At 52.3% G+C, this 24269-nt stretch overlaps 1 protein-coding gene across 2 annotated transcripts in view; it reads left to right on the forward strand.

Moving 5' to 3' along the window:
• Window positions 1-17434, forward strand: part of SLC6A17 (solute carrier family 6 member 17) — a 52775-nt gene extending 35341 nt beyond the window's left edge. For both annotated transcript variants that reach the window (XM_035252424.3, XM_035252423.3), the window contains 6 exons: window positions 7101-7342; window positions 7617-7809; window positions 9973-10165; window positions 10925-11084; window positions 12764-12926; window positions 13412-17434. In XM_035252424.3, the coding sequence (XP_035108315.1) occupies window positions 7101-7342; window positions 7617-7809; window positions 9973-10165; window positions 10925-11084; window positions 12764-12926; window positions 13412-13780 (1320 nt within the window). In that variant the 3' untranslated portion in view covers window positions 13781-17434. The remainder of the gene's footprint in view (window positions 1-7100; window positions 7343-7616; window positions 7810-9972; window positions 10166-10924; window positions 11085-12763; window positions 12927-13411) is intronic.
• The last annotated feature ends 6835 nt before the right edge of the window (window positions 17435-24269 follow it).

Here is a 24269-nt window from a genome sequence, read left to right on the forward strand (position 1 = left end):
TTTCTGAGTCTGGCCAGAACTTCATCCTCTGTTGTCACCTGTTAGAATCATGCACCATCACCCCAGGAGTCCTGGAAAGTGCCTCTTTAAATGCAAAGAACAATAGGCATTCTGTACTGAAGGTGCCAGGCTCAATTTACCCCCAGATTAGTGCTGGGCATCTGTGGTCATCGTCATCAGCAAGAGTACCCCTCCGAGCTGCAGGCTGAAAGGGAGTGTGCCCAGGGACCGCTTGCACCAGACATTTTTCTCCTCAGAGGTCAAGTTCACTTTCAGATGCTTCTCTGGGCCCTATCAATGTCAGATTTGGTTCCATCAATTGGCTGGGTGATGGGTATTCATCACACTGTCTTCTCTACTTTTGTAGGATAATAATAAATATTCCATAATTTTTAGTGGAAAAAGAGCAATCTCAACAAACAAATTTTTGTTTCATCCAAAATCATCCAATATTCCATCCTCCAAGAAACCTCCAAGCTCTAGGGCCAGCTCTGAACTGCTGTTTAGGGCTGTGGTGTCCTCCCAGGAGTGGCTGCCTTCATTTATGACATTTGGCCCTGAACTGTTACTAGGCTGAGGAATGTATTCACATTTTCATTTCTCCCAAACTTTTTTGGTTTAGGGAGTGATGGAAATCCTAATGATGATATGAATTTGGGTCTCACAGGTAGTCTGGACTTTTTGTAAAAATGATTGACATAGACACAAAAGGCAATAAGTACAAAAAGAAGAAAAAAAAAGGAAGAAAGAGGAGAGGAAAGGGGAATAAGATGAAGCCAGTGTTAAAATAGCCATGTTTTAGAAAGTAGAACTTTGAAGTCCTAAGATCATCCTCTTGTTCTAGAAGACAGCGTCTTAGCCCAAAAGGCTGCTACAACTTCACAGCCCCGTATCTGGTCCCTCTTGCTCAGCTCACAACTCATAGCAAAAGGTCAGCTTTTGTCCAGTCTCTCTTGCTCCCAACTTGCCTTCTGTCCTACGTGCCAGGCACTGTTCACACAGACATGAGCAGGAGATGGACTGCACCCCTAAGCACAAAGTGTGGAAAGGAAGATGAGACACTTAAAACTGTGACATGGATATTGACAAAAGCTGTGAGAATCCAAGGACCAGAGGCAATCAGGAAAAGCTTTAAAGAAGAGATGATAGTCATGCTGGGTTTTGTGAAGTATGTAGGAGTTCACCAGAAAGTAAATAGGAAGAAGGGAATTTCAGGCAAAAATTCCAGCCTAGGCAAAGGCCAGAGGTGTGAAAGACCACAGTGCTTTTGGAGAGTAGTAAGTTACTTGCACTTAGAGTGCTCAGAACATAAAGGAATGAAAAAAGATTTTCTAGAAGACAGTGAGGAACCATCAAAGATTTTTCAACATGCAAGTGACATGACTAGAACTGTGTTCATCTTGTTTAAAAAACAAAAACAAAAAACAAAACTTCAGCTGGATTAAATGTAAAAGTTTAATTGAGCAATGAACGATTGGCGAATTGGGCAGCCTTCTGAGCCAGAGTAGGCTCAGAGATTCAAGTGCAGAGCCACGTGATGGAGGAAGATTTATGGACAGAAAAAGGAAAGTGACTTACAGAAAACGGAAGTGAGGAACAGAAACAGCGGGATCGGTCACAGCTCGGCGTTTGCCTTATTTGAACTCGATTCAAACAGTTGGCCACATTTGATTGGCTGAAACTCAGTGACTGGCACAAGAGTAGGCTGCGGTCTGTGTACGCCTCCACTTGTAGCCTGGCCAGAAGGTCATCCTCTGTTGTCACTTGTCTTGTTCCTGATGTACCGGGAAACCTTTAGGCCAAACTTAAAATATGTAAGTAGGCAGCTTTAGGCTAAACTAAATAATCTCAACATTCCTTCTCTTAGAAAATCTCATACTTCTTCCTAGTTAGAACTCACCAAACTGCTCAGAACCCTCCCGTGAGGTCCTGGTTTCTAGCCTGGGAAAAGCGCCCAGGCTCCAGCAGATTGCGGTAGGGCTGTTGTGATTGACATTTGCGAATACCGGAGAAGGCCCGCCAGCACGCCTTCCAGGCATAAGTCAGCTCTCTGCCCGTTTCCGGAGCATTCTTGAAAGATTATTTTTCAAAAACTCACCCAAAAGATGGGAATTCACACAAGTCCTTTCCCAGTGGAACTATGATTATTTTCTTCTTTTCTAGTCTCCAAATTTCTATTAAGCACAGTACAAGCCCTATTTCCTTATCCACAATACCAAAATCCAAATGGCCCCACAAACAAAAGTTGGTTTTGATCCTCCAGAACTCATTTGGAAGCAAAATGGCCTGCACAGATGTGAGGCTATTTATAGTCTTTATTGATTCACTTGGTGTGAATATTCATATTTTGCAGCAGAAATACTAATGTGTTTGATTACGGGGTGCTGCCCCAGACCCCGCTGGGGTGTTAGGTAATTAAGTAGCATAGGCACCACGTTACCTTTCTCAAATTAAATTAGAAACAAAAGCTTGTATTCCAAAACCAGTCAGCCCCAGGGCTTTTAGATAAGGAACCTTGGGCCTGTATTACTTTTGTAAAGAAGCTAAGGTTTCATCTTTAAAAACCAGACATCCGCCTGTGCGAGGGTGGTGGGCCCCCAGCAGTCCTGGACAGCCCGGCCCTGTTTCTCTGGTCACCTGGTTCTCCCACGCTCCACTGTGGCTATTTTAAACCCTTCCAATCCTCCACACCCTCTGACCTCCCTTCCGGCACACTCATCCCCAGCAGATGATTTTGCCTCCTGCTTTACAGGAAAAACAGAAGCTGCCAAGAAACTCCCTCAGATGACAGAGACAGAAACCAGCCATAAAACCTGCCTGCAGCTACCCCATCCTGTCCTCCCTCTCTCACATCAGCAGCCCAAGGGTGAGCCTATGAAGGACAGCCTCCCCGCCATCCCTGCCCATCCAGCTTTTCGAGACACTCCATTGAAAACAAAAACAAAAATGAAATCAAGACAACATAAAAAAATGCAACCCTTTGTTGATTTCATAACTTCCTCCTGATACTGCCCTTCTGATCCCAGGCTTGCTTCCCCAAGGACCTGCTTCTCCACGTTGCCTCCAGTTCCTCTCCTTTCTTTATTTCACCCGGCTTCTTGACAGGGAGCAACTCTGAGGATGCCCCTGAAGCCTTGTGCAGACTCCCTCAGGGTCTTTCACTGACAGCACTGACTCTTTCTCCTCCGCCACCCAGGCCTCTCTGGGTTTTCCTCTTGCCTCTGCTGCTTCTCCTTCTCTCAGTCCCTTTCAGGAGACTCTCCCTCTTCCCTGCCCTTAGTGTTGGAGACAGACACGGCTCCAGTCTCTTGTCTCTCCCTCTGTAACTGCAGCCACAGCCTCAGCTGCTGCCCCACACCTGCTACTCAGAAAGTCTATCTCCACCTTGCCTCTCTCTGACTCCCAGCTCATCTGTCCAGCGGACTACTTGGCATTTCATTTTAGATGGTCTTAAAGACACATTCAGTTCAACTGTTGCATTGAACTTAGCACAGAAAGTCAACACCAGAACAAAAGAATGCCAAATTGCAGGGTTTATTGCCGGCGACCACGGAGGACTCACGTCTCTCCAACCCGTGGCAGAGAAAGTAGAGTGACAAGACCTTTTTATACCCACAAAACCACCTTGGGAGTGGGGGCGAGGAACGGAGATGGGAATGAAAGCTGTCAATCACCTCCTAGGCTGAGATGAGGGTGAGGGGGCTCCAGATATTCCAAGGGCCAGGGGACTTTTGTCATTCCGATTGCCACTTAAGTGGTTTACAGAGGTCAAGATAAACATTAGTTTATACATTATTTGGACAGGTGTGGGGTCCACATAATTTTAGGTTACTTGGCGCCAGGATGGCATTATCTGGGGGTGCTTACTTTGGTAAACAAAGGCCAGCAATTCTGGCAGTTACAGATAAGAGAAAGTCTGCAGCTTGTCCTCTCTTTGCATTTTGCAACGTAATCTTAGTAGTTTACAGAAGCCATGGCTAGCAGTCATTGTGAGGAGAATGGAAACAGTTTTCCCATTTTAAAATGGCATTGTACTGGTTCTAATTCTAGGCCAGCTATATCACACAACCTTTCTAGAACTAATGTCTTGATCCTCCCTGCCCAACACCATCGACCTGTTCCTCTCCCACTGTCCCCGTCGTCACCACCTGCTCAGGTATGCAGGCCAGAGACATGGCCCTCACTTCAGCCTCAGCCTCTTCCTCTCCAGCATCTCCCATCTCCAGTCCATCCCTAAGGTCTCTCCATTGGCACCACCCACCCCTTAGCAAAGCCACTGTCCCCTCCAGCCTAGACCCCAGAAGGCACTTCCTGGAAGGTCTGCTGCATCCACTTATTTCTTTTGGAAATGCAGATGGTTGTGTCTCTGCTTCTTCAAACCCCATGGTGGCTTCTCAGGTTGGCTGCTTTCTCAGGGTGAAGACAAGATCTCTACAGGCCCTTGATCTAACTTCTCTCCTCTCCCATCCCCACCCGTGCCACCTACCTTGCCCTCACTGCTCCAGCCACCCTGGCGTCTTCCACTCCCTTTTCCACACCAGCCTCTGTCCCATCTCAGGACCTCTGCCCATGCTGTTCCTTCTGCCCAGTGCTCTTCCCTCCCCTCGTAGCCTCACTTTCATCAGCTTTCAGATGTCAGCTTGAGGACCCCTTCCTCTACGAAGCCTCCCCAGGCCTCCCAATTTGTTCAAACCCCCTTGTTATGTGCTCTTCGAGCACTGGGTGCCCAGCCTTCACAACCCTTGTCACATTTGCAATTTAGCATTTGTTTGTGGGACCATTTGACCAGTGTGCCTCTCTCCAACTCGAATGTAAACTTCACAAGGATGGAGACCCTGCTTGCCTCTGTTCCTGGGTCTCTGCATTACCTAGCACCAGGCCTGGCCCACAGCAGGTGCTCAGAGACTGATGGATGAGTAGCTACATGCCATTGCTACAGGGAGGCCTTGACATCTTACACCTAATAAGTACCCAGGGGTGGTCTGGGGAGAGGGTCTCCTAGTGGATTCCAAGGGGCCCTTAGATCCTTAAGGCCTGTGTTCCGGGCTTTCTTGGTGGACTAAAGATGGTTTTCCTTATTCTGTGCTGGATGGGGGGCCTTAACCTCCCCTGGAGTACACAGACTCTCTGACCAGACAGTCCTCCTGAGTCTCGATTTGTGCCCAGGCCCTGAAGCTCAAAGGCTCACCTGCCATTCCCCACCTCTTTCCCCTCAGCATGGGGGTACCACCCTCAGCCTCACTGCCCTGCCAGCCCTCTGAGCGTGCCAACAACTTCTTAGCTGGTGGAGGGTCGCCAGATGTTCAGATGTGCCTGGGAAGCTGCTGAGATGGCAGCAGGTGCACCCTGTGTCCTGGTTGTTATTTAGGGCGGTGATATTAAAGACAGCTAACGTCCAGACAGACCCTAAAGTCCAGCACCTCGTTGTTCAGATGAGGACCTACCCACAGGTACTCAGAAGGGGCATCCAGGCCCAGAGCCACACAGGGCTTGTCACCACAGGGACGTGCACTCTCTAGCTGGCTCCTTGCCTCCCTCAGTCTGTCTGGAGTGAGGTCACTTAGGTTCACCTCAGCAGCAAAGGTTGCAGGGGAAAATGCTTTAAAGAGTATAGGTGATAGGCAGCCAGGCGCGGTGGCTCACGCCTGTAATCCCAGCATTTTGGGAGGCCGAGGCAGCTGGATCACGAGGTCAGGGGTACAAGACCAGCCTGGCCAAGATGATGAAACCCCATCTCTACTAAAAATACAAAAATCAGCTGGGCGTGGTAGTGGGTTCCTGTAATCGCAGCTACTCAGAAGGCTGAGGCAGAGAATTGCTTGAACCAGGGAGGCGGAGGTTACAGTGGAGATCGCGCCATTGCACTCCAGCCTAGGCGACAGAGTGAGACTCCATCTCAAAGAAAAAAAAAGAAAAAAGAAAAATAATGTAGGTGATAGGCAAACTGAGTCAGAAGCTGGTGCTGGCGTTGGGGATAGATACCTGGCCCAGAATATCTCTATTTTAGTGATCACTTTGCCCTGACTAACCAGCTCTCTTACCTGTAATTTCATCTTTGGGTTCTCAGTCTACCCTTTAAAAATGTGACTAGTAACCCCTGCTCCCTGCCCCCAACAACGCACAAAATACCCTGTCCTGCCTAGGCCAGCGTCACTTTGTTAGGGTGAAGCGCCACCATGTACAGGCGTTACGTGTTGCTGTGCATTTGATCCTCACATTCACTCTGAGACCGAGACTGTATTACTATTCCCTTTTTTCCGATGAGTAAACTAAGGCTCATAACACAGTAACTGCCACCTACCTAAGGCTTCACAACCATTTAAAGACGGGAGTCAGGGTTTGGGTCTGGATCTGTCTGAGACTCTACAGCTCTGTGCTGGGTCCAAGGCTTGGTCCCTGTCCCAAGGAAGAAACAATAAAAGAGAAATGAGATTGAAAGGGGCTTTGGAAATTGCCCCATGCCATCCAGATGCTGTCGCGGTTCAGGCTCCTGTCAGGTCTGAGGGCAGATGGAGGCTTAGGTGGGGGCGCTTCTCCAGGAAGCGTCTAGGTTCTGTGCTTCAGGTTGGGTAGTGGCGGCGGGTGGGGGGCGGTGTGGGGGAGAACTAGGTGGTTTGGGTTTTTTTTCTTCCATGAAGTAGAGGAGTTTGAGATGGAGGGGGCGTCAGGGAGATTCTGGTGTTCTGTTTTCTTGTGCTGCTGTGCAGGCTGTTCCTTGCAGGACTCTAGAAGGCACCTGTCACGCTAGTCTAAGTGAACAGCACTCTCTAGAGCTGTGCACTACCTGAGTGTATGTGATGGCCTTAATGGTTCCTTAGTATGGTGGCAACAGCAGCAGTTAAAATCACGATGTAAGCACTCAGCTACGTTATCTTGCTGAGGCCTCACCATCATCCTCTGAGGTTGATACTCTTGTTACTGCATATTGGGGAAACTGAGGCTCAGAAGAGTCAGGGAAGTTGCCCAAGGTCACACAGCTTCTTACCACCATGGCCTGTTGCCTCTGAACTCTGCTGAGGCTAAGAAACGGGGTTTGCCTGTGAATAAAACCATCTTCTCTGTGTCTCTTTTCTTCCTCCTGCCTTGGCCCTCCGCCATAGCTGGACAAGATGCTGGACCCCCAGGTGTGGCGGGAGGCAGCCACCCAGGTCTTCTTTGCCCTGGGCCTGGGCTTTGGTGGTGTCATTGCCTTCTCCAGCTACAACAAGCAGGACAACAACTGCCACTTTGATGCCGCCCTGGTGTCCTTCATCAACTTCTTCACGTCGGTGTTGGCCACCCTCGTGGTGTTTGCTGTGCTGGGCTTCAAGGCCAATATCATGAATGAGAAGTGTGTGGTCGAGTAGGTGGCATCTCTCCTGTCCCTCCTTCTCCCCGTCTACCTTACCCAGGAGTGGGCAGGGGGGTGTACCTGGGGAGAGGTCCCCTCCACTCGGGCTGAGGAATGGAGATCAGAGGAGCACTCTGTCCCCAGCTCCAGGCCACAAGGACAAGCTCAGAGATGTCTCTGTCGGTGGCCCATGAGGGCCTCACTTGGTGCCTGGGAGGAGCCTCCAGGATCTCACCCATTGCCCACCCCTGCCTTCTTACCTGGCCCTCTCTGTTTTGTGTTGCAGAAATGCTGAGAAAATCCTAGGGTACCTCAACACCAACGTCCTGAGCCGGGACCTCATCCCACCCCACGTCAACTTCTCCCACCTGACCACAAAGGACTACATGGAGATGTACAATGTTATCATGACCGTGAAGGAGGACCAGTTCTCAGCCCTGGGCCTTGACCCCTGCCTTCTGGAGGACGAGCTGGACAAGGTGTGGGGACAGGCTGCCCTTCCCAGGACAGGCAGGAACCCAGAGAGCAGCTGGGGCCGGCTGGAGCTTGCACTCAGGCCTTAGGATGCTGACAGGCGGTGATTACTTTACTTAGTAAGCGAGGACCTGCTATGTGTCCAGAGGGAGAGAAAGGGAAGAAAGGTATTGGCCAAAGTCCCTGCCCAGAGGTGGGCTTGAGCCTAGACAAGGAGTAAGACAGACACACACCTCTCCGAAATCACAGTAAGCGTACGGGATGGTGTTTCCATTTACTGAGTGGGCTTCTCAGGCACCAGTCACTGCCATAGGTAATGCACTCGGAACGGTGCCTCGACATGGTAAGCATCGAAGACGTGTTGGAGTTAGTGCCTGCACATTGCTGTGTGTCTCCTTTGGCGCTCGTGACAGCTCTGTGAGCTGGGTATTCATATCATGTTTTCTGCCTTACAGATGAGTAGCGTAGAAGGTGGGTGGCTCGATCGAGGTCTCATAACTAGTAAGTGAGAGAGGCAGGTTCAAATCCAGGTAGTTGGGTGCAGAGCCCATGCTCAGAACCACCCCTGATGCTTCTGCCCCTCTCCAGCTGTCCCCACTTCAGTCTCCCTGCCACAATGACACTTAGACTTTAGGTTGGGGCTGGCAGATGCTGACTCCTTCTTAATGCTCAGGCCTAAGTTAGGACACCTTGCTTCTATTTATACTTGCATAGCTAGACACATTCAAAATGACTATTCTGTTAGGAGGGGTAACAGGAAAGAGATACACCTACAGCATCTTGGGAACCAGGCTGGAACCAAGGCTCCCATGGGGCAGAGCCAGCTCCTGTCAGCCCAGGCCAACCCTGTGCTTCATGGGACTGGGAGAGGGGTGCTTTCCCTGGACTCCATGTTAAAAGTCTGAGCTCTATGTTAAAGGTCAATTCCAGGCCAGGCACAGTAGCTCATGCCTGTAATCCCAGCACTTTGGGAGGCCAAGGCAGGCAGATCACCTTAGGTTGGGAGTTTAAGACAAGCCTGACCAACATGGAGAAACCCTGTCTCTACTAAAAATACAAAATTAGCTGGATGTGGTTGCACATGCCTGTAGTCCCAGATACTTGGGAGGCTGAGGCAGGAGAATCACTTGAACCATCAGGCAGAGGCTGCAGTGAGCCGAGATCATGCCATGGCACTCCAGCCTGGGCAACAAGGGTGAAACTCCATCTCAAAAATAAATAAATCAATACAAATACAAATAAAAGTTAGTTCCATTGGACTGGCACCGTCCTAATGCTGAGGGAGCCGCATCCTGCACCCCAGCCCCTTCCCAGGTGATCAAGGGCAAAAGAGGCTAATCTCAGGACCCCTGCCCTAGCCGCACAAAGGACCTCCCCTTTCTACATGCTCTGAAACCCTGCCCAGTTCTCATGCGCATGGCCTGGTTCTCTGAAGAAAACTAGGTTTATAGCAGCATTTTCATACAGTACAACTCCGATAGCATTCAAATGACAAGAATTATACACTCACTTAGGGAAAAAATATTCCCTTACAATCACTGAACGTTGCAGGGCAATGTATAAGTGACAGGGGGCAGTGTGTGGTCACCTGACCCACAAGCAGGGGCCCAAGCATTAAGGCAGTGATTCTCTATCGTGGCTACCCATTAGTTCCTGGGTTGAAAAAAAACTCCAACACCCAGACCCAGACCAATCCAGGCATTGTCCCTGGGGTGAGACCCAGGTGTTGGTGTTTTTAAAGGCTCCATTGAGAGCCGAGGTTGGGACCACCACATCAAGATCTTCAGTTCAGAAGTTCTGAGCTGGGAGCGGCCACAGTGTGGCTGGAGCAATCAGGGAAGACATCTTAGAGGAGGAGGGTCATGAGCTGGGTGTATTTCTGAGCATGAGCATCTTCGTCTGAATCACCTGGGTTCCTGGTACAACCTGTAGATTCAGGTCCCACAGGTGAACTCCCAAGCTGCTGTTTTTGAGCTACCCCTAGGAGATTCTGATGCCTGCTAAAATATGAGACCCACGGGCCAAAATCAACAGGATTTAGGTGGGGGTGGGAACCCCCATGAAAGAGGGAATCATAATTCCAAAAGCTTGAAGGGTGGAGGGGAGAAAATGGTGGGCTCCCTGAGAAGGGGTGGCCTCATGGGTCCTGCTCTCCACCCCTCCCTCAGTCCGTGCAGGGCACAGGCCTGGCCTTCATCGCCTTCACTGAGGCCATGACGCACTTCCCTGCCTCCCCGTTCTGGTCTGTCATGTTCTTCCTGATGCTCATCAACCTGGGCCTGGGCAGCATGATCGGGACCATGGCGGGCATCACCACGCCCATCATCGACACCTTCAAGGTGCCCAAGGAGATGTTCACAGGTAACTCCTCCCTGCCCCCTATGCCCAGGCCCTGCAGGCCGCCCTTGTGAACAACAGTCCCATTCTGGCTTCTGACTGGGTCCTTCCGGACCCCACACCCAGAAAGCTCCGCCCCCCCCACCGGGACACAGCTGGAGCCTGGCTCTGCCACCCAGTGACTCACAAGCCGGGAAGAGAAAGCTACTTGGAAATCGACTGGACCAAACAGGAGCCAGGAGGCCTAGGCCCTTTGTTGGTTCACGTGCCCCTCTCCCCAAGGGCCCGCTGAGTTGTCTTGGGCAGGGGCACTCACCGGCCTTGCACCCTGTTCCATCTTTGTCACTCCTGGTCCCAGGCTGTGTCCACAGTTCCCTTCGGTGTCTGCTGAGCTGATCTGGGCTCCATACAGGAATACCTCTCAGCTGCATCCCCAGAGGGGATATCTTTCTGTTCTCCAATGGGGAAACTAGGATGGAGAAAAAGACTCGAAACAACCAGATGAATCATTGAAGTTAAATGCAGCATTTAAGTAGAGCACATGCCACAGGCAGTGTGCCAAGTTAGACACCATGCCTTCCTCAGCTGCTCCCCGACTAGTAGAGCAGGGCTCACAACATCGCTATCTGGATCCCTGGTGCAGGACCGGGCCTGATGGCAGGGGGGATGCTGGCCTGCTTGGGGGAGGGATGTGATGGGAGGGGCCTGGGTGCCCCCGAGACCCCCCCGGGCCCCACCCACCCTGCACCTTTGCCCCCACACCGGCCTCCCGGCTCTCTGTAGTGGGCTGCTGTGTCTTTGCATTCTTCGTGGGGCTGTTGTTCGTCCAGCGCTCCGGAAACTACTTTGTCACCATGTTCGATGACTACTCGGCCACCCTGCCACTCACTGTCATTGTCATCCTTGAGAACATCGCTGTGGCCTGGATTTATGGAACCAAGAAGTAAGGGGGACGTGGGGGAAAGGTGGGACGGGAGGAGGGGTCTGTCCTATCATGACTTCCTGGAGAGGCAGATCATAGAGTCACAATGGCAGAGCTGAAAGTGCCCTTACAGATATTTAGGGAAACTGAGGCATCGTGCAAGAACATGACTGCCTAAGGCCACTTGTCCAGGGAGAGACAGAGCCAGGCTGAGGACTGGGTGTACTGGGTACCGGTCCTGGCATCATTCTTAAATTACCATAGCACCTTTCCTGGGTACCAGCTCTTCAGAATTCTGTTACGTTTGTGAAGGGCTTAGTGGGTCTACCAGAGGCCCTGGCCCTCAGAGAATGCAGACTTTCAGCAGCCTGGTTCACAATGTTAAGGACCTAGATAGGGGTATGAGATGAGGTGTGCTTTGGCCCCGAGTGTGGGGTCATGCAGGGTAAGAGGATTCTGCCATACGAAAGGATTGGGTCTCACAGCCTAAGCCTAGGGCAGCTCTCGGCCTCATCCCTCAGGTTAGGGCACATAGGTGTTCCCAGGAGTTCTAGGACTAGGTCCCTCTAACTCAGTCAGCATTGGCTGTGGCCACATTGTCCTTGGTAAGACCCACTTCCACTAACCCACTCGATCTGAGGCTCCCTGATGCCTGGACCTGGTTTGGCAGTGGGGCTCTTTCACAGGGGCCATCTGCTTCTCAGGAGAGCACGGGAGGGGCCGGGGGGTGGGGGCAAAGGACACACCTCTGCTTCCTCCCATGGTGGGCCGGGGCTGCAGACATTGCCACAAGGTACTGGGGCTAGTTTTTGTGTCCTGGACCCCTTCAGCAGTCTGATGATGCCCCTGTACTCCTCCTCAAAACGTTATTTTTAATGCATAAGATAAAATGTGTAGGATTATATAAGAAACTAATTATATTGAAAAATAGCGAAATACTGTTTAAAATCTGTGATATAGTAATTAAGTGTGAGTACTTTAATGCATTGGTATAAAATCTAGCTACAGAGCTAATAGTAATGGTAACTCTGAAGTAGTGATGAAAATCAATGATGATCAATATAGATATCTTCCATAACGTGATGTAATATGAGAATATCTGTAATTTAACCGATTGGTGACAGTCACAGGTATTGTTAATACTACTGCGGTTGCTTGCATTCATAATATAATAGAAAGTAATGCAAGATTTCAGATAGGTGTTATTAAGGTAAAGATGATTCTTTTGTATGTCATTCAAGCACAAACCTGGCTGCCTCCCCGGATTCTGCTCACTCCTTGGTTGGAAACCCCTGAGTCAGAGCAGCTCTCTACCTTTGGACACTAGAGAAGTGCAGTTCTACTGCTTTGCCAGCAGGGGAAGTCTTGAGCCAGGCCAGGGTGAAGGGGCTAGGCGCTCCCTGGACACACAAGCTGTCGATACAAAAAACAGACGTGCACCTGCCCAGGCTGTGTCTGGTGGCCTCTATCATATCCCTGGATGGGGCATGATGTGACAGAATCAGAGGCTTAGAGGAGGACGGTAGAGCCTTCCCGGAGGCCAGCCGGACCACACACATGAGCACATGAGCACTGAATGTGAAGAATAGAAGAGCCCAGAGGGAGGGACTGGGAAGACTTTCTGGAGGAGATGGTGACGGGGGAAGAGGGAGGTGTGACTGAGGGTTGCCAACTGCTGGACCCTCTGCGATGCCCGGCAGGTTCATGCAGGAGCTGACGGAGATGCTGGGCTTCCGCCCCTACCGCTTCTATTTCTACATGTGGAAGTTCGTGTCTCCGCTCTGCATGGCTGTGCTCACCACGGCCAGCGTCATCCAGCTGGGGGTCACACCCCCGGGCTACAGCGCCTGGATCAAGGAGGAGGTGAGGGGTGGGGCTCCAAACCTCTGGGACACTTGCATCTTCCCAGGCCTTTAAGGCAACCACTGATAGGGATACCCCTTTCTAGGGCAGCTGCTGTGTGCCAGGCCCTGCCAGGGCCTTCACACCTAAACCGCAATCTTACGACAACCCAAAGACAAGGGGTGGCATCATCCTGGTAGCACAAATGGGGACACTGAGGCTTAGAAAGATTAATGCACGTATCCAGTCTTTCTAACCCATATTCTCTCTCCATGCTTGTGGAGTGAAATCAGTCCATTTTATAGATGTAGAAACCACCCTAGACCCTTTCACTAAGGTGACCAGGTAAACCCCTGTCGACCCCCATCCCTGCCTGTGCCTGGCCAGGATGGTGGGAGGGGAGGGGGGGAAGGCCAGGGGTGAGGGCAGGAGAGCGGACTTGGAGGACCTGGGAGGGGAGGGCTGTCGCAGTGTTGGCAGCAGCCCTCAAGGTGGCCCATCCGCAGGCTGCCGAGCGCTACCTGTATTTCCCCAACTGGGCCATGGCACTCCTGATCACCCTCATCGTCGTGGCGGCGCTGCCCATCCCTGTGGTGTTCGTCCTGCGGCACTTCCACCTGCTCTCTGATGGCTCCAACACGCTCTCCGTGTCCTACAAGAAGGGCCGCATGATGAAGGACATCTCCAACCTGGAGGAGAATGATGAGACCCGCTTCATCCTCAGCAAGGTGCCCAGTGAGGCACCTTCCCCCATGCCTACTCACCGTTCCTATCTGGGCCCCGGCAGCACATCGCCCCTGGAGACCAGCGGTAACCCCAATGGACGCTATGGGAGCGGCTACCTCCTGGCCAGCACCCCTGAGTCGGAGCTCTGACCACTGCCCCAGCCCTGCCCACCTCTCCCCCAGTGCTCAACCTGCCCACTTGTCCAGGCCTGGCCTCTTCCTCCAGGTGGTCACCAGGCCCAGGCCAGGCCCTTTGCCCAAGAAGAGAGGGTCTGCCCTGCCTCACTCCCCTCTTCAGTCCCAGTAGACTCTACTCCCTAGCCCTGAGCAGGAAGCTGGGAGCAGCTCGGTTTCCCAATTCAGGACCCCACTTATCTAGCCCTCCAAAAGCCTCTGCCAGATTGCAGCCGTGTAATTGAAACAACCCATCAGCCTTGCTTCCCAGTCCATGGGAGACTCCAGGTGGCCACTGCAGAACTCCCTCACCTCCCTCTCTCTCTATAACTTGCCACCTGCAGTTCTTAGGGCTCTGGGGTCCCCTGAGCTGGCAGATGGTGGTGGTGAGGGCCTTGGGGTTGGAGAAGGAGAGTGGACTTTGGTTCACTCTGCAATGAGAACAGGACACCATCCTGCCCAGCCCAGACGGGGATGGTCCCAGCTCAAAAGGCTACCTGCTTGAAGGCGGAGGTGGAAGCAGGTGTGCCAGGGCCCAGGGCTGAGACTGGGGAGGGTATACACAGAAGCCCCAAGTTCTGTTGTCTAAGGTGGGTGCTGTCCTCGGCTTGAACTTGAGCCTTGGTAGCAGAAGGTGAGGAACCTCCTCTGCCCTGGTCCCTGGGTGGAATCTTCCCATGTCCTTGCCCTGCCTGGGGTGGGTGGTATGAGCTCCTGCATCCTGCCTGGGAGTGCAGTGACTGGGACCAGAACCTTTCCCACCTCAATTAGGGCTTAGCCATCTCCCTGTCCCCAGCACCCCTCCCCAGCCCACAGTGGTGGCCTCTGCCTCTTTCCTGGAGAGAGAAGGAAACGGTGCAAGGAGAGGTTTCCAGCACAAACTAGATGGTTAGGAGCACAATTGTGAAGCACACTCCCCACCCTCCTCACCTGGGGCCCAGTGTTCTGTCTAGTGGCAGCTTTTCCCCTGGAACAGGGGTCCCCGGAGTTCAGGGGCTTATCACCAGAAAGCCTCACTCCTGGGGAAAGACCGATATTCACTGCCCCTTTGAGCCACCACTCACTCTCCTTATTGCACAAGTACATCATGTGCAGACACCTTGGAGACCTTTCCCAAGCCTCCCTGGCCCATAGTGGCCAGCACCACAGGCAGTGCTGTGGACAGTAGAGGCTGCCAAAGGCAAGGGCTGCAGCTGGCAACAGTGACCCCACCCGCCATTATCTTCAGGGCCTCCTCTGGAGGAGAGCCCATTCTCAGAGTGCAGCCAGGGAGGAACCTGACCCGAGTAAATGCCTGCAGAGAGATGGATGGATGGATGGATGGATGGATGGATGGATGGATGGATGAGGGATGGATGGATGATGGATGGATGGATGATGGATGGATGGATGGATGATGGATGGATGGATGGATGTTGGGGTGGGGGGAGGAAGGAAGGAAGGGAGAGAGAAAGGAGGGAATACTGGCTTCATCTTTGAGAGCTCTGGTGGGCAGGGCAGAAACAGGCCACAGTGCTCAACCTGGACACCTTCACAAAGGGTCCCGAGTCACTCTTGTGGCTCAGATTGCTCTTAGGACCTGGAGGGACAGACCAGAATCAGGGTCCCCTTCTTTACTCCCGAGTTCCTTACTCTCTCCCCAAGCCTGGGAGCGGTCTATCCCCCAACCTACCCTCTCCCTTACTCATCCCTCTTCCACTTTCCCCTTTCTAGCCCCTTCTCCCCTACCTGTTCTTCCTGAGTGTTTGAGGGGAGAGAGAGACCCACATCTCCCCAAAGAGATGAGTTTTTGGGGTACAACACCCCGCCGTAGGCCCCCTCACCTGACAACATCTCCTATCTGGCCCCTTGCAGAATCCCAAGCAGAATTAGCAACAGGAAAGCAAAGCCCCAGGAGAGACACTCTACTATATATACTCTTCTATATATTCTATTTCTATTGTATATTCACTCTGTACATGTGGGTGTAAATGCTGTTAAATGACAAACCCAATATTATACTGTGGCTGGTGGACTATTTTCATCCTCAGTGCTGTACAGATCTATTTTCATTGTATATTTGATATATTTTTAATTTTGTAGCGTGTGGCTGGGCCAGGCCCCAGCGGGAGGGGCTGAGCTGGGGCTGTGTGCTTGCTAGGTGTGGGCTCACTAGTGCTCGATGTAGGCTTTTGCTGTGTCTTTGCTGTGTGTTAGACGTAGGGCCCAGAGCTTGGGGCGTGTGTGTGTGTGTGTGTGTGTGTGTGTGGTGTGCACATACGTGGGTGTGGGTGTGTGTAGCTTGCTGATCTGTGACTCCCAGTGTTCACCATCTTCCTGAAGACTGCGGTCCCTCCCCCTGCCTCCTCTTGCTCCTCTTGGCTCTATCAGCAGGCAGCCTCAGGGCCGGCAGGGTGCCTTTGGAGCCCCCTGCTGTGGGGAAAGGCATGTGTTTCTTGCTGGTGACTCATTGCCTTCACACCACTGGGTTTGCCAGAAACAGGGAAGGAGGGCGTTAGGGGAAAAAAATCCTCAAATTTATTTACCAGTCACTTCTTGCTGTTCCCAGTAGAATCAAAGCTCTTCTGCAGAGGAAAAGTATTGGGACTTTTAAGACGGCAAGGCCCCAAGAAGGATCTCATGGCACTGCTGCATTTGCCTTGACACAGTCCTGACAGTGTTTGGAAGGGGCCACCTGCCCCCTCCCCACTGTGCTTCTGACGCCTTTGGAGTCAAGGGCAGGTGTGGTCACCTGATGAGCTAAGACCCAGCCCCAGAATCCTGGAGGAACAGGAGGCAGCAGGAGAGGACCACGTCCCCAAGTCCCTGCACAGGGTCCCCACCCCCACTGGCTTTGGTGCTGTCCACACAGTGCCTGCCAGAAGGCAGAGGGAACTCCAGGGCAGGGATGTGCCTGAAAGAGTCAACAGTCCCCTGGTTCCCTACCCGTGCCTGCGCTCCAGCCCCATCACCAGCTTCTTGCTCAGGGAGCCTTCCGCCCTGTGCACTGAGGCAACTTGAAGCCTGAGGCCCAGATGGGGGCTGAACAGGGAGGGTACAGCAGTTAATGCCAGTGAGGTCGGCTTCTGCCCTCCAGCAATACATCTGCAGGGCCTGCTGCTTTCCCAGTGCCAGGAGAACCCCTGCTCCAAGTTAGCCTGTGTGGGTCATGAGGCTGGGGCCCAGGAGCCATGGCCCCAGGCACTGCAGTATTACCAGGCAGGGGACTGCTTTTCTGCACTTCCTCCCCCCACTCCTCACCCCACTCCCCCAGAGTACTCCCCACTGTGAAAAGAGCCAACTGAATCAGTTAGAATGCACCTGGCTCCCTGAGCATCCCTGGGTCCTTCAAATGGGCCCTGAGATGTGAGGTCTGCTGCTTCACTGGGGTCTGATGACTGCGGCTGGGAAGGGGCCCAGGGCCCTTTCTCATTGAAAGCTCTGCTCTGTACAGACCCAAGAACACACACCGGGCGTCACCTTGGGTTCTGGCATAAGTTCAGAACAATTCAAGACCATGTGTCCCATGGCTGATCAGAGCCCTGGGTCCAAGCCACTCAGCCCAGGGGAGGGGAGGAGGCATTGTCACCCTAGACCCCTCTTCCTCTCTCCCCCGCCATGGTGTGCAATAAAGCGTCTGTTCTTACCAAATCCTTCTTGCCTTTCTCCCCTGCTCTTGCAATCAGGGAGAGGGATGGGTGGCCAAGGATCCTGCGGGAAGCTTTGGGGGAAAAGCCTGGACTGGGATGGGTGGACAGGCCACTGAGGAGGTTGTGGGTGCTGGCTGGCTGAGGAGTAGCCGGGGGGGGGGGGTGGGCAGGGTCATGTCTATATTTTCCCAGGAATCGACCTACGTAGTAACAATGCACACACTTGTAGCAGGCCCTATTGGGGTCCAGCGATTCCTCAGATCTAATTTTCTGTCTTCTTTGCAACAGTTTCCTGAGGGAGATCCTTTGCTGTCAGGATTTTTCCAGGCAAAGCTGCATCTGAAGTGGGGATGGTATTTAGTGGTCTCTTATGGGACCCTGCAGAGGAAACTCTTGTCCTGCCTGCCTGCCAGGAAAAGCTACACTTGTCAGCCTGGCAAGGGTTGGGTGTGGAGGCCCACCTCAGCGAAGGACAGTGATGGGAAGGTGCCAGTGCCCAGAGGTCTGAGCGTGAGGATGAGGAGGCAGGGGACTCTCACGTGCTGGGGTGTTGGGCTGGGCTCCCCGGAGCAGGCATATTCTAAGTTCTGCCCCTCTCTTCAGGATAGTTATCTCTTCTGCACACTTCAGTAGAAGGTAAAGATGAACTAGGGGATCTGATATCACCTCTGTTCTAACATTCCAGTACCAAGTATTCATTTATTAAACACCCACTGAATACTCAGCACCGTGAAGAACAGAACGTGCTGGTGGCCGGGGAAGCTCTTCTTCCTGCCTCACCCTCCAGGAACACCGGCATTGAAAAAGGCAAGAAGTCTGGCTCTTGGAGGAGGCCTCACCCCACCCCACTCAGCTCCAGGCTGGAATGATGCTGCTTGCACTCAGACACACACAGCCAAGGACCCTAAGGAGCCTGCCATTTTCTTCTTGCTATAGAAAGTGTTGTTCCAGGAATAGCCACCAGATGGCAGGAAAACCTTTCTCACCAGATCGTAGCCTGCTTGCCTTTCTTTCTCTTATTCCTTGTGGGTTCGCTTATTTGTTGAACAAATATTTATTATGTACCCACTCTGGACAGGCTCCATGCCAGCTATAGATGAATAAAGATGTGAAAATCAGCTCTGCTGTCCTGAGTCTGGCAGAGGGAGGAGCCCTGCCCGACGACTCCACATCTCCCTATGTATCTTTCAAACAGGGAAATGGCCTGGTGCTGGGAAAGTCACTGCTTGTATTCAGTCTTTTGGTTGAAGGTAATGTTTTTGGTTGAGATGCGAGCCTCCTGCCAGGAGGGGCACACAGACCCACCAAGACGCAGCAGCATAACAAGGGCTTCGGTGCGAAGGAGATCTAGAATCATACTTGTCAAATTCAGGTTCAAATGCCACCCAGCTCCCTGCTTCCTGTGAGGCCTTGAGCAAGTCACTTAATTCATCTGAGCTTAAATGTCCTAGTCTGTAAAATAGAGATAATATATAGATTCAACGAGATAACTCCTGCTGGCCCAGTTATCTACTGCTGTGTTCCAAGTTACCCCAAATCTGAGTGGCTTAAAACCATTCTATCTCACAGTTTAGTGAGTAAGGAATTCAGGCAGGACTTGTCTGAGCAACCCTTCTGGTGGCAACTGAGGCCACTCGGTGATATCCAGCTAGCAGAGAACTAGTTTGCAGGGCCCAAGGCAGCTGCCCTCACATTCACTCAAATGCCTGGCACCCCAGTGAGAATGGCTGGAAGACTGGGTTTGGCTGGGCCTCCTGGCCAGAGTGCCACTACCTCTCCAGCATGGGTACTCGGCCAGACTGCCGACTGAGGGGCTCAGGGTCCCCAGAGACACCATTTCAAGAAACAGGAGGTGCAAGCCGCCAGGTTTTTAAGGCCTGGTCCTGAGTCTGGCAGAGGGAGGAGCCCTGCCCGACGACTCCACATCTCCCATGTATCTTTCAAACAGGGAAATGGCCTGGTGCTGGGAAAGTCACTGCTTGTATTCAGTCTTTTGGTTGAAGTACCTCCACCACTTCCTGTGGGTCGCAGCATCTGCTGGAATAAAGGGGAGGGCACACAGAAGTCCCCACTTGTTGATGGGGAGCAGGGAGAATCTGTGGCTGCCCGTGTAATGGGCTGATTCTTGAGTGTTAGGGATCTTTGCCTTTAGTCACCAGCATCTGGGTGGAAGCTTTCTCCTGAGGGGATATCAGCTTAGAGCTACGGAACTGGGACACACAACAGGTCATTTCTGGTGGGGAGGTGAGTGAGTAAGTTCGGGCCTTGGGTGGAGGGAGCAAGCAGGGAGGAGGATGAGCAGGGCAGGTGGAAGGGCATGTGAAGCTTCTGCTTCTGCCTCCGGTGTGTCCCAGGGCAGGTGGCATGAATCATGGGTGGTTTGAATCGTGGGTCTGTCACCCACTATACCACCTTGGGGAAGCCACTTAAACCCCGGAACCTTCATTTTCTGATCTGTAAAAGAAGGATGACAATAAAATCTCTTCCTTAGAGATGGTATGAAGGAAAAAAATGAACTTCATCAGTAATATCTACTGGAATACAACATAGACTAATTTCCATATGGGGACACAATAGGTGCCCATTAAATATTTCCTTCCTTCCTGCTTGCAATCCTGGGCGAAGCCATGGGGCCTGCTTTATTTTGGGGGCCCCGACACCTGTGCAATGACCCATATCCTAAAGCTATTTGCAAAGGACATTTTCAGCATTAAATCTGTAGAAGTCAAGGAAGGAGGGGAGAAAAGGTTCTCTCCAGGAAAGGGAGTACCAGGGTGTGGGGTCTCACTGCCCTGCACCTTATCCTGTTCACCTGAGCAGTCACCGCCAGACGGCTCCAGGCACAGGACTTGGGCCAAGCCCAAATATTCCACGGACCACAAGGTTATGGTGGGGTTTTGTTTTTGTTTTCTTGTTGTTGTTTGTTTTTAAAAAAAGAAAAGGCCAGGCGCGGTGGCTCATGCCTGTAATCCCAGCACTGTGGGAGGCTGAGGCGGGGGCATCACTTGGGGTCAGAAGTTTGAGACCAGCCTGGCCAACATGGTGAAAGCCTGTCTCTACTAAAAGTACAAAAATCAGCTGGGCATGGTAGCAGATGCCTATAATCTCAGCTACTTGGGAGGCTGAGGCAGGCGAATTGCTTGAACCTGGGAGGTGGAGGTTGCAGTGAGCCAAGACTGAGCCAGTGCAGTCCAGCTTGAAAGACAGAGTGAGATTTCCTCATAAAAAAAAGGGCCCCAAATTCTTTTTAATACTTCTCCCATCAAAAGTGGAGTCTATGCTCCTCCTCTTGATTCTGGGTGAGCAAATGCCTCCTCTGACCAACAGGGTTAGCAGAAGTGATGCTATGTGACTTCCAAGGCTAGATTACGAAAGGCTGTGCCACTTCCGCCTGGTATTCTAGGTATACTGGCTCTAGAGGCAACCAGCTGCCATGTAAGGTGGCCAACCACCCTGAGACTGCCGTGCTAGGGAGGCAATATGTTTGCAGATGTTTAGGGTGACAGCTTCAGCTGAGTGTCCAGCCAACAGCCAGTGTCAACTGCCAGCCACATGAACACTCATACTAAACCTATAGCCCATCTGAGCTTCAGATGTTTGCAGCCTGCTGGTATCTGACTGTAGCTGCATAAGAGACCCTAAGCAAGAACTGTCCAGCTGAGCACTTCCTAATTTCCTGACCCATAAAATAATGAGCAAAATGAAACGGCTGTTGGCTTTATACCACTACATACTGGGGGTAATTTGTTTCACAACAATAGTAACTGGGACATGAACCTTAGTGATGATCTGGCCAAGCCTCCTTGTATAACAATGGAGGAAACTGAGGCTCAAAGGGGAAAGACATTTCACCAGAATTCCCACAACCAAACAAGTGGGAGACTGGGGCCAATGCCTGGGTTTCTTGACTCCCAATCTAGTACACTCAGCCACACAGCAAGAAACCGACAGGGAGGACTCCTCCCCATCCCCGTGCCTCATTAATTCCATGCATCAAGTATGAATCAGGTATTCCGAGCGCCTGGGATTGTGCTAAGCACTGGGAATATACAAAGGACCAGGCAAGAGTCCCCGCCTTGAAGAGGCAGTCACAATCTGACTTGGGCGTTTCCTCCACTGACACACTCACTGGTGCCAGGCACTCTGCTATTTTTTTTGAGACAAAGTCTCACTCTGTTGCCCCAGCTGGGGTGCAATGGCACCATCTCAGCTCACTGCAACCTCTACCTTCTGGGTTCAAGCGATTCTCCTGCCTCAGCCTCCCGAGTAGCTGGGATTACAGGCACACCACACCTGGCTAATTGCATTCTTTATTTACATCATCTTAGGTGGAAAGAAACCTTCGAAACGGCAGAAGACTATGCCTGTCATTCAACCACAAACCCTTACGAAGATTGATCCATGCCAGGCACAGTGCTGGCTGCAGAGCAGAAAGACTCAGTGGGGATCTGCCCTCTGTCCCTGGCTTTGAGCTGCCTGGGTTCTGGGTCCCTCCATTCTGCCCAGGGCTGACCCAAGCAGGGAAGAATCCCTGGGCTTCGGGAGCACCCAAGAGGAACCTGAGTTTGGCCTGCCTCTCCAGACAGCTGCTCCCCCTTTCCCCAGGACATTGCTGGAGGGGACTGAGCCCATCAGGACTAATTAACTACTCTGATGGAATAAACCAGTTTTTCTGGAACTTAGCCCAGGTGGGAGGAATCTGTACTTTTTTAGATGGAGAAATGCCAAATGTCAAGGACTTTTGTCAGCTGGACCCTGGGCTAGTGTGTGTGTGTGTGTGTGTGTGTGTGTGTGTGTTTGTCTTGGAGGGGGATGCTCTCTGGATGCAGGCTGAGAAATGCTAAGTGTCAAGGAGTTTTGTCAGCTGGACCCTGGGCTAGTGTGTGTGTGTGTGTGTGTGTGTGTGTGTGTGTGTGTTTGTCTTGGAGGAGGATGCTCTCTGGATGCAGGCTGAGAAATGCTAAGTGTCAAGAAGTCTTGCCAGCCGGATCCTGGGCGTGTGTTTGTGCGTGCGTATGTGTGTGTGTGTCTGTGTGTGTTGCGGGTGCTCTCTGGATGCAGGCCGAGTGCCCAGCCCAGCAGCCTTAAACAAGGAGGCCTCTGGGGTCCAGTCAGCTACGGGCCCCCAACATCGTTCTCTGTCCTTGATCCAACCCCAGCCCTAGTTCAGCCTCTCAGACAGAGTTCGCTGCTGCTGCTTAGGCCTGACATCCCGAAGAGGGGGGAATGTGTCCCCGAGCTAACACTCAGGTCCCCTCCAACCCTATGACTCCAGGTCCATAGTGTATGAGGCCCTGAACCCTGGCCAGGCCTGAGCTTCTGCTCTCTTCTCTTTAAGAGCTGGGCCCTCAAAGGCTGCCTTTGAACCCCAGACACAACTTCACCGGGATTATCATAGCAACCCAGCCCTGCTTTCAGTCCGGAGGCAGAGCCATTCTACTGACCTTCACAAGACCTGGATCACTAGGGCTAGGTTCTCCCCAGATGCAAGTGTCTGCAGGCTGCTTGGGGTTGGGGGAGGCAGGGTGAAATGAGCTGAGACACAGACAGGAGGCTGCCAGCCTGCTCTTGCCTTCCCTTCTCTTGTTCCCCCATGAGCAGCGAGGCCCTATCACCCTCTAATGAGTCTGATAAAGCAATTCAATTTTCCAGGCTGGGAGAGAATGGGGCATGCCGGGAAAGGATGCTGGCTCCTTGGCCTGGACCTGAAGGAGGAGGGTCAGTCTCTGGCAGGAGCCAGAATGCCAAAAAAGGGAAAGTGGATAGCCTTGCCTTGGCCTGGAGACCCTCAAAACAAAGGGGTTGCAAAGAGGGAAGATGGAGAGGAGATTGGATGGCTGCAGTCACTAAAGAGGCTGAGCCCATACAAAGCCCGAGTGGGGAAAAGGAAGGGTGAATGGCTGATTCCAGGCTCTCAGCTTCCCAAGGGCAGCCTCAGCATTCAGAAGGTGAGGGAGGACCTTTTTGTGGCAGGTGGGCCTGGAAAGGGTGCAGGTGCTTGACAGCCCCCATTCCCCTCTGGAATCTCTCATGACGCTTTCTTCCTGTTCTCGCCACACCCTCACCCCTGATGAGGGAAACCCACCGTGACTGACACCGTCTGTGAACTGGCTCTCAGACAGGCGCTGTTCCCTGACAGCCTGAAGAAACCAGGGCGTCCAGGAGAGGACAGCAGAGAAAAGGTGAAAATGGGAGAAAGAAGCTTGGGGAACTAGGAATTTCCAATAGTGGCTGATTTGTGGTCTTGCTTAAGTCTGTCAGGTATCAAGGTCTTGGAAGAAGAAAGAAGGGAGGAAGTAGGCAGAGTCCCAGTGGCAGAGTTAGGCTGGGAGAAATACCAAGGTCCTGGAATCAAAAAGAAGCCCAGAATCAGCCGCATGTCCATCTGCCCACATCATAGCCTAGAGCCCAGGGCGAGGTCCGGAGCCAGGACGTCCTAGCACCACAAGGGGGCAGCACCCTCCCATCCATGGTAGGTTGTGCCAGAGGGCTGGGCAGGGGGCTCTCCTGTCTTTCCCGTGCTCCGCGTTTTGAGGGAACACCAACACCTCATGCAAAGAACTGATGGGGACAAGTCCCATGTGCTAACTGCAGCATATCGACTCCCCAGAAAGTCACAGGTAACAGGTGAGCTCAGAGCTCTAGAATAAAACCTTCAGCAAGGGTGAGGCACTCTCTGGAGGCCTGGGACCGAGGCTGAGCTCCTGCCTCCAGAGCTGGTCACTGCACTGAGCACCTTTACCCAGCTGCCTCTCCCAGGCTGGGCCCTATGCTTTTGTCAGCTCTTCCTAGGTTCCCATGTCCGCACCCCGACTGTCTGATCTCCCTCCCTTCCC

Source organism: Callithrix jacchus, chromosome 7 (genome assembly GCF_049354715.1).
Source record: "Callithrix jacchus isolate 240 chromosome 7, calJac240_pri, whole genome shotgun sequence".
Taxonomy (NCBI): Eukaryota; Metazoa; Chordata; class Mammalia; order Primates; family Cebidae; genus Callithrix; species Callithrix jacchus.